At 39.3% G+C, this 10,509-nt stretch overlaps 1 protein-coding gene across 1 annotated transcript; it reads left to right on the top strand.

Annotated features, from left to right (window-relative positions):
* The first annotated feature begins 815 nt into the window (after nucleotides 1–815).
* Nucleotides 816–6,011, top strand: LOC117464726 (sarcoplasmic reticulum histidine-rich calcium-binding protein). The gene is made up of 6 exons (XM_034107351.1): nucleotides 816–1,994; nucleotides 4,509–4,609; nucleotides 4,704–4,775; nucleotides 4,865–4,919; nucleotides 5,001–5,037; nucleotides 5,129–6,011. Exons 1-6 carry the CDS (start codon nucleotides 1,091–1,093, stop codon nucleotides 5,148–5,150), a joined length of 1,191 nt encoding a protein of 396 aa, XP_033963242.1. The 5' UTR covers nucleotides 816–1,090; the 3' UTR covers nucleotides 5,151–6,011.
* The last annotated feature ends 4,498 nt before the right edge of the window (nucleotides 6,012–10,509 follow it).

Genomic DNA, 10,509 nt, shown 5'->3' with positions numbered 1-10,509 from the left:
TTACTTACTAATATTACAATCATTTGTGTTATCACTTTCATGAGACCATAGTTTAAAATAATCTATTTGTACAATGGAGCTTTGTGCAAATGCAGTCCTGAGTTTCAGCCAGGTTTATTTATAGATTCAATTAAAGAAAGGGAGTGTGTGAATGCTCCTGATTACACCTCCCACAGCTTTAATAGGTAGAGAATAATCAGGGAAAGTCAAAGCTGTTGGAGCGTGTAAATACCATTTGTTGCCTGCATGCGTCTAATTTGTTCAAGATTCAAGGCTTTATTGTGATGTGCACATTAGCTACAGTGCATATATGGCAATGATAAACTTAAGTCCCAGGCTCACCCAGCAGTGCAACATGAATATATATCAGACATAAAACAGATAGTGCAAGAGAATACAAATAAAATAGAACTGTAGTATCTTTTTATGGTATATTGTATTAATGTATTCTTTATTGGACTGCTTTTGTTCTGGGGGATTTACAGACAGACTGAAAGTAGATATCAACAACTGAAAAAAATATATACTCAAAATTAAATAAATAACAGTCATTTACAAGTGTGTACATATATACCCATACATGCAAATAAAGATTCTCTCCCGAATAACTGTAGCACTTGAAATGAAGACCTAATCCACTTCAATTGGATTATTTAATATTGGTGAACAATCTGCTTCTTCCCTCATTTTCATATGTTCTTTTACCCCTTACCCCCCTCCCTCCTGCGGTACAACCCCCCCTGTCTACCCTAAGCACACACCCACCTCTCTAATACACTGGGTTAAGGGCATCGGGAGCATTCTTCCCACCCATGTGCCCCTGTCACTCATGCACATATGCTACTCCACCACACACCCAGTTGTGTTTCCACTGTGTTCCAGGCACAAGGCTAGCACTCTGCTCTGTTGGTCTGTTGAGCTGAACCACATCCTCGCACCACCTGCAACTCTCTCACCTTTCCTGTGGATTTAATGTTTTTTAAGTGTTAAAGTCATTGATTTTTTTACATTTCGGTGGAGGAAACAGGGTCAGGAGACTTGTGGATTTTTTGTTAAGAAGAAGCTCCAAACCTTTTGAGTTTTTTTCAAAATGTCTCCTGTGAAAGGCTGGATGGTGGGGCTCCTGCTGGTCCTCCTCTGCCCGTCTCAGACCCCTCTCTCTGGGGGGGTGAGTGCCCATGAGGTGGGGGAGGCAGGGGAAGGCCTCTACGCCAGATATGTGGAGGCGGTGGTAGCTGAAGAGGGAGAAACTGCTGAGGGTGATGATGGCGCGGGTGATGAAGAGGAACATCTAACAGAGGAAGACGATGAGGAAGAGTCGGATGAACAGGAGGAAGAGGAGGAGGAGGAGGTGGCAGCTGAGGAAGAGGAAGATGAGGAGGAAGAGGAGACTGCTGTTGAGGAGGAGGAGGAGGAGGAGGAGGAGGAGGAGGAGGAGGATCAGGCCGAAGAGGAGACTGCTGAGGAGGAGGAGGAGGAGGAGGAGGAGGAGGAGCAGGAGGAGGAGGAGGAGGAAGAAGAGGAGACTGCTGAGGTGACAGAGGAGGAAGAGGAGGAAGAGGAGACTGCTGAGGTGGCAGAGGAGGAAGAGGAGGAGGAGGAAGATGAGGAAGAGGAGACTGCTGAGGAGGCAGAGGAGGAGGAGGAGGAAGAGGAAGAGGAAGAAGAGGTTGCAGAGGAGGCTGCTGATGAGGAGGACAATGACGAAGAGGAGACTGCTGAAGATGAAGCAGAGGAGGAAGAACAGGCTGCTGAGGAGGAGGAGGAGGAGGAGGAGGAGGATGATGAGGAGGAGGAGGAGGAGGATGCCACAGCTGAAGATGACGACGAAGAAGATGCAGCAGAGGAGGAGGAGGCATCTGAAGAGGCAGAGGAAGCCAGCGATGATGATGATGATGAGGAGGAGGAGGAGGAGGAGGAGTTGGCTGAGGAAGAGGAGGCTGATGAGGAGGATGATGAGGAATACGCTGCAACTGAAGAAGAGGAAGATGACGGTATTCCCCTTTTGTTTTTACTACATTTTATAATATATTCATAGATTATCAAAATACTACCACTAAACTTGTGTCATTTAATATAAAGTATAACACTTCAGAGGTGAAGGAAGTACTTATTATTGTTATAATTAAGTGAAAGTAGCAACATTACACTGTAACAATAGTCCATCCTTCACAGTAAAGTACTTGAGTAAATGTACTTCCTGGACCCTTTAATGCAGGGGTGTCGAACTCAATTTCATCACGGGCCACATCAGCATTATGGTTGCACTCAAAGGGCCGGTTGTAACTTTAAGACTATATAAAAATACATATAAATATATCATATATATAAAATAATGTATTATATTACATCATTGCCTCTGCATTGGATTATCAACGGATACTACATCTGAAAGCATAAGTCTAGGGCAAGTATGTCCCAAAATGATTTAAAAAGAAAAGCCAAATTCTGGAGAAAAAAGAAATAGAAGTGACATTTTGAAATAAAAATCTAATTCTGAGAAATTGGGAATTCTATGAACAAAATGCATATTTTGAAGAAAAAAAGGCAAATTCTGAGAAAAAAGTCATATTTGAGATGCATTGTGGGACATGTAGTTTATGGGCAACGTGCTTCTGTAGCATGTAACCGTATAATAAACATATTATATTCTTTGCAAGCTCTTGTGGGGCCACATACAATGAAGTCGCGGGCCGAATGTGGCCCCGGGCCTTGAGTTTGACACCCCTGCTTTAATGCCTCCTAACTCCACAGTCCCTTTGACATTGTAGTCTTTCTGCAGTCACCAGGAACGCTGTCAAATAACGGCCCTAAAATAGACTCACTTATCGGTGAAGTAGCTGGCATCCAGCAGGGTCCAAACCTTTCATGCCTTTTGTTGAACCACTGTGTTTATTTTAAGATGCAAAAATAATTACTGGTGTAGTGCGTACGTTTAAAAGAACTAAGAAAAAGGACTGTCTCAAGATCTTTCGGTGTTCATGCTTTCATATTTACTACGCAACAACAAAATATGTATTCCCAACTCGAACCTGCATCATTATTACTAATCAGTAATGGGAACAGTTTTCCCTATTGATTACTTGAGTTATAAGTACTTTGTCATTTCATGATAAGTTTTCTAAATCAATCAATTTACAATTTGGCCTTAAAAATGTCAAAATAGTAAAACGTGCATTTAATTCAAGGTGATGTATAATTGTTGCTATTGTTTTGTCAGTCCAATACCAAAGACAATCAGTTAACATAAAAAAGCAGAGAAAAGCAGGACATCGTATCTTAAAGGCCGAAAGATTAAAAACGTTTTGCCATTTTTAAATGAAAAATATTTGTAAAGATGAACCCATTATCAAAAAAAGTTGTTGACATGTTTCTGTCGATGGACTAAAGCATTTGGGTATTAATAGATAGCAGCTTTTCAAAATGCTCTTAAACAAAAGACTTATCCAATGAGCTTTTATAATGATTCAATATCATCTGTATGGAAACAAGACATCCACAACCTGATGCTCATGCATGAAATGTTCGCTAAACAATACTTTAAGTTTTTTTGTTTGTTTTTCGTTCAGAAACACATAACATAAACACCAATCTTGATGCAGGTCCCCTACATATGGTACATAATGAGCTCTGACCAAGATACACAAATACACACCAAGCAGGATTTAGCAATGTAAGAAGAGTCTGCAGCCATGCTAGCAGTTCTGTGCGTCTACTCCAGCCAAATGCAAATGTGCTGTCAGCGTTAATACTGGCATGCTCATGTTTAGAACATATAATGTTTGTAATGTACGCGGTGTCAGTTGAGCGTCCAAGCATGCTATTATTAACCAGAGAGCACTCCACACAAATCAGCATACTGCCAAGGCCCATAGGAATGCCACTAGTTTTGTAGGTACTTGGTCATAAATCAAAGTGTTGGACTAACTTAAATATCTAAATATCTAAATCTCAAATTGCAACCTCATGGTGGTGCTGGGTGGAAACTAAAGGGATCACCAAGGTCGGTATAATTCATCCTCTGGGGATACTGAATACCTGAATGAACTCTCTCTGTAATACAAGCTACTTATGCAGTCTTTATTAGATGTATCTCCTGGATTACAAATAAGGTTCCTATCAATTTCAATGGGAAAGTTTGGGTAGGTGTAGGGGTCAAACATATGAAGGAGGCCGATAATAGTGTTGTGTGTGAAACGAAAAACAACCCCGACTTGTTAAACTTGGGAAGTTAACTACCACACATAGCTAACATATGTAACATGCTTATATTAACCAACAATATTGGATTTCTAAACACAACCACATGTTTTAAACTGATCCAAATGTCATAGAGACCTTGAAACGATATTGGCAGTGCAGTTTTGTATGGGAACACCATTTTTATTAGGGTTTTAAAGGGTTGACTTATTGGCCGAGATACATACAAAAGCCTATAGCTAATTTCAATATTAAGCTAATATGTATTGGCCCAACTAATTTGTTGTGACTCTGTTAACTCTATGCAGATGAAGTCACTGACGCAGCAAATGAAACGATTGAGGAGCCCGCCACCGTCCTGCTGCAGTACCGCTCCGGCTCTCTGTGCAGTGTGTGCACCATCTGTGAGGTAAGAGACCTCAATGGATTTTATGACGAAATAACTTGTAGAGAAATAGAAACAGATAATAACTGTACATTGTGTGTCTTCCTTCCTCTTTCAGCACTGCTCTACAGACTGTGAAAAATGCCCGTGTGAAGATGACGATGAGTCGGATCACTGTGAGCAGTGCCAAGTAAGTCTTCACTGTGCAGTGTGCAAAACACTCTCAATAACACACATTAAAGGCAACAATTGGGATAAACTTTATTTATTTTGTTCCAGGATTGCTCATCTTGCTACATCTGCCCCTTACTGTGCGACACAATCTGCTCACCAGGTAAACACTGAGAAATACTCATTATGCTTGTATAGTTCAATCTTTAAGCAACTTCTTAAATGTTGCATGTGTTTGTTTCAGGTGGCCTTGTTGATGAGCTTACTGGGACTCTCTTTCAGTAAGACTTCACACAACACATTTAGATGTATTGTGCATATACTATGTCATTATGTAGTTGAGTTTACTCATGCTATGATCTTGTTTTTCAGGAGCGTTTCCTCTCTACTCTGAGCAACCTGCAGGCTGCTCCCTCTAACGCCACCCTGTGGTAAAGTGACGTACTGCGCCCAGGACTAGAGCTGTCCGGCTGTGCAAACCTCTCCAGCAACATGAGAGCTGACAGAAAAACAGAAACACATTAAGGTTTTAACTCTTGTTTAGATTTTTAAATGAACTAGTCATTTGGGCTGCAAATAAGAGTCTCTTCTCCTTTTCTTTATTTAATGAAGTACCTAATGTAATAGTTAATTGCTAAGGCTATTATATACTTTGTTGAGAATCTTATTTTGTAGGAACCTTTTTGTAAAACAGTTTTAGTTGAACAACAATGTGAATACGTTTATTTTAGTGGATGACATCTGTAGGAATGCACCAGAAAGATGACAGTCCATTTATTGTTACAGAATAATTTAATATACGTGTTGATACAAAAACATGTTATTCAATTTAACCAATTCTTATGTGTTAATGTTTCTTAACTGTTCAATTTGGTTCCGACATTTACACCACAAGCACAGTTCATATTACATTTAGCTGTTTTTGATATGTTTACTTTTGGTTTTTTATTTCACATTGGTTATTTATAGTTTTTTTTTTTTTAGCATACTCATGACTATTCAAACTGCAGTTAGTGCCTAATTGAAACAATGTTAATAAGGCCTCACAGTTTTAATTCACAACTGTGCATAAATGAAAGTTTTTCCACCTAACTTATGGGAATTACCTGTCGGAAATGTGAAATGATTCATTGGAGTAAATTGGGTTTAGTAGGTGACTTTTGGTCGATCGTTTGAATCGATTTTATACTCTATAGAATTAAAAGGCAAAATCGATGACTGTTTCCTAAATAAATTACTTCTATTCACCCTTTAACCTTTTCATCCTTCTTTTAAAAATAATCTGACAGGCATGGTCTTTGTTATGCTATATTCGTAGAGGGATTTCCACACATGTTCACACACACACAAGAGATGTATGATCACCACAACATGGTAGAAAATAATAAAGAAGAATTGCTCAGCCAATCCCACGATGATGAGTGAATGAGCTCCAGCTGCTGCTCAGGTGAAGCTAAGTGAAAAGTGAGTGGGCTCTTCAAATCAGCTATGAGCCATGTGTCAAGGGAAAACAAAGTTCTTATTTATTGGTTGGAACTTGGCAATAAAAAGGAGGAGAAATCAATTGAGTGTATCGTTGAATCAACACAGACGGCGTCAGGGCTTTGTGTCCGGTAAGTATGAACCTGCTGATAACTAAATATTGAAGAACGTTCATCTTTTTTTAAGGCTGTGATGCCTCTCATTATTAACATGACCTGTTGAAATGGTTTAAATTAATAACCTACCACCAAAGGGGGTTTCTCTCCCAAACACTCCCCCCGCTGCCCGAAACGCCTCCATTGGACTCCTTTGTTTATTACCTTAACATAATGACATCACTAACAACCACACTTCTATTGGCTAGCACTCCAACCATTTTTATGTGTAAGGCTAAAGGGCGGGACATTTGACCAATCACAACAGAGCCGGCTAGCTAACCAACTGAGCTCTGGTTTCAGACAGAGGGTGAAAATATGAGTATGAGAAAAATTAAGAGCTTATTGAACATTAAAGCAGACAGTGAGACATGTCAGTAAATGCACACAATTAAAAAAATGAACCTGAAAATGTGCATAATAGGGCCTCTAAATCGAAGGAGATCTCTGCCTTTATTGACTTGATTTGGACTCTTCTTCGCATAGAAGGTCTCTTGTGAGTCTGCCCCTTCATTTATTGATTTATAAACTTATCTCCAATCATACTTTCGTACCCATGTGACAATTCATCGACATTTTGTCTGACAACTTGTCGTTGCTGTTTTGGAAAAGGCAGGGTGTGTTTTCTTTTTAGAGAAGTATAATGTAGGGCTCTGAGTAATGAGGTGTGAGGAGTGGATGTGAAAGAAACCTGTTGCGTAGGTTCATTTAAAGCAGGGGTGTTTGTGGGCATAAACACAGGAATAATAACAATAAACATTTCCAGGTAAAAAGACACCTTGCTTTCATGTTTGGAAGAAAATGGTTGTCTTAAGTGTCAATGTTTCGTGCTCAGCCTGCATCTGTCATTAAATGCTATAGTCAATATCAATTTAATATGAAGTGTTTGATAATTTTGGAAATGCAATCATTCACTTTCTGGCAGAGTAAGATAAGAACATTTATTTTAACCTACATTGGAATTTCATTAACCTGTTCCTTTCAATCAATCACAATGCACTTATTGTTCATAGCTTTTATTAGCTTATCTGTTGATGATAGATAGTTGCACTAAACACACCCAAACATGAACTTAATGATGTTCATGTGGTAATGTCATTGTGGTTTGTCGGAATTAAAAATTGGATGCCAAATCAGAAATCCATTCAGAAGAGGAGCATCTGGATTTGAATCAGACGGTTATACATTCGGCCGTGGCCCAGCACAGTACAGCGTCACATTACTGCGGTTTAAAGTAAACATTCCTACAATTGTTTGTGTTGGCCTAAAGTCTGTCTTAATCCAACATATACAGAGGGTTTATTTTACTTCTTAAGGTGCCCGTTTTCAGGACAACATGAGCCATGTGTCAAGGGAAAACAAAGTTCGTATTTATTGGTTGGAACTTGGCAATAAAAAGGAGGAGAAATCAATTGAGTGTATCGTTGAATCAACACAGACGGCGTCAGGGCTTTGTGTCCGGTAAGTATGAACCTGCTGATAACTAAATATTGAAGAACGTTCATCTTTTTTTAAGGCTGTGATGCCTCTCATTATTAACATGACCTGTTGAAATGGTTTAAATTAATAACCTACCACCAAAGGGGGTTTCTCTCCCAAACACTCCCCCCGCTGCCCGAAACGCCTCCATTGGACTCCTTTGTTTATGACCTTAACATAATGACATCACTAACACCCACACTTCTATTGGCTAGCACTCCAACCATTTTTATGTGTAAGGCTAAAGGGCGGGACATTTGACCAATCACAACAGAGCCGGCTAGCTAACCAACTGAGCTCTGGTTTCAGACAGAGGGTGAAAATATGAGTATGAGAAAAATTAAGAGCTTATTGAACATTAAAGCAGACAGTGAGACATGTCAGTAAATGCACACAATTAAAAAAATGAACCTGAAAATGTGCATAATAGGGCCTCTAAATCGAAGGAGATCTCTGCCTTTATTGACTTGATTTGGACTCTTCTTCGCATAGAAGGTCTCTTGTGAGTCTGCCCCTTCATTTATTGATTTATAAACTTATCTCCAATCATACTTTCGTACCCATGTGACAATTCATCGACATTTTGTCTGACAACTTGTCGTTGCTGTTTTGGAAAAGGCAGGGTGTGTTTTCTTTTTAGAGAAGTATAATGTAGGGCTCTGAGTAATGAGGTGTGAGGAGTGGATGTGAAAGAAACCTGTTGCGTAGGTTCATTTAAAGCAGGGGTGTTTGTGGGCATAAACACAGGAATAATAACAATAAACATTTCCAGGTAAAAAGACACCTTGCTTTCATGTTTGGAAGAAAATGGTTGTCTTAAGTGTCAATGTTTCGTGCTCAGCCTGCATCTGTCATTAAATGCTATAGTCAATATCAATTTAATATGAAGTGTTTGATAATTTTGGAAATGCAATCATTCACTTTCTGGCAGAGTAAGATAAGAACATTTATTTTAACCTACATTGGAATTTCATTAACCTGTTCCTTTCAATCAATCACAATGCACTTATTGTTCATAGCTTTTATTAGCTTATCTGTTGATGATAGATAGTTGCACTAAACACACCCAAACATGAACTTAATGATGTTCATGTGGTAATGTCATTGTGGTTTGTCGGAATTAAAAATTGGATGCCAAATCAGAAATCCATTCAGAAGAGGAGCATCTGGATTTGAATCAGACGGTTATACATTCGGCCGTGGCCCAGCACAGTACAGCGTCACATTACTGCGGTTTAAAGTAAACATTCCTACAATTGTTTGTGTTGGCCTAAAGTCTGTCTTAATCCAACATATACAGAGGGTTTATTTTACTTCTTAAGGTGCCCGTTTTCAGGACAACATGAGCCATGTGTCAAGGGAAAACAAAGTTCGTATTTATTGGTTGGAACTTGGCAATAAAAAGGAGGAGAAATCAATTGAGTGTATCGTTGAATCAACACAGACGGCGTCAGGGCTTTGTGTCCGGTAAGTATGAACCTGCTGATAACTAAATATTGAAGAACGTTCATCTTTTTTTAAGGCTGTGATGCCTCTCATTATTAACATGACCTGTTGAAATGGTTTAAATTAATAACCTACCACCAAAGGGGGTTTCTCTCCCAAACACTCCCCCCGCTGCCCGAAACGCCTCCATTGGACTCCTTTGTTTATGACCTTAACATAATGACATCACTAACACCCACACTTCTATTGGCTAGCACTCCAACCATTTTTATGTGTAAGGCTAAAGGGCGGGACATTTGACCAATCACAACAGAGCCGGCTAGCTAACCAACTGAGCTCTGGTTTCAGACAGAGGGTGAAAATATGAGTATGAGAAAAATTAAGAGCTTATTGAACATTAAAGCAGACAGTGAGACATGTCAGTAAATGCACACAATTAAAAAAATGAACCTGAAAATGTGCATAATAGGGCCTCTAAATCGAAGGAGATCTCTGCCTTTATTGACTTGATTTGGACTCTTCTTCGCATAGAAGGTCTCTTGTGAGTCTGCCCCTTCATTTATTGATTTATAAACTTATCTCCAATCATACTTTCGTACCCATGTGACAATTCATCGACATTTTGTCTGACAACTTGTCGTTGCTGTTTTGGAAAAGGCAGGGTGTGTTTTCTTTTTAGAGAAGTATAATGTAGGGCTCTGAGTAATGAGGTGTGAGGAGTGGATGTGAAAGAAACCTGTTGCGTAGGTTCATTTAAAGAGTGGTGCATAAACACAGGAATAATAACAATAAACATTTCCAGGTAAAAAGACACCTTGCTTTCATGTTTGGAAGAAAATGGTTGTCTTAAGTGTTAATGTTTCGTGCTCAGCCTGCATCTGTCATTAAATGCTATAGTCAATATCAATTTAATATGAAGTGTTTGATAACACACCCAAACATGAACTTAATGATGTTCATGTGGTAATGTCATTGTGGTTTGTCGGAATTAAAAATTGGATGCCAAATCAGAAATCCATTCAGAAGAGGAGCATCTGGATTTGAATCAGACGGTTATACATTCGGCCGTGGCCCAGCACAGTACAGCGTCACATTACTGCGGTTTAAAGTAAACATTCCTACAATTATTTGTGTTGGCCTAAAGTCTGTCTTAATCCAACATATACAGAGGGTTTATTTTACTTCTTAAGG

The sequence above is a fragment of the Pseudochaenichthys georgianus genome, chromosome 19, assembly GCF_902827115.2.
Source record: "Pseudochaenichthys georgianus chromosome 19, fPseGeo1.2, whole genome shotgun sequence".
NCBI classification, from domain to species: Eukaryota; Metazoa; Chordata; class Actinopteri; order Perciformes; family Channichthyidae; genus Pseudochaenichthys; species Pseudochaenichthys georgianus.
Note: the sequence above shows the minus strand (reverse complement) of the source record. Positions and strands in the feature narration are given on the sequence as shown.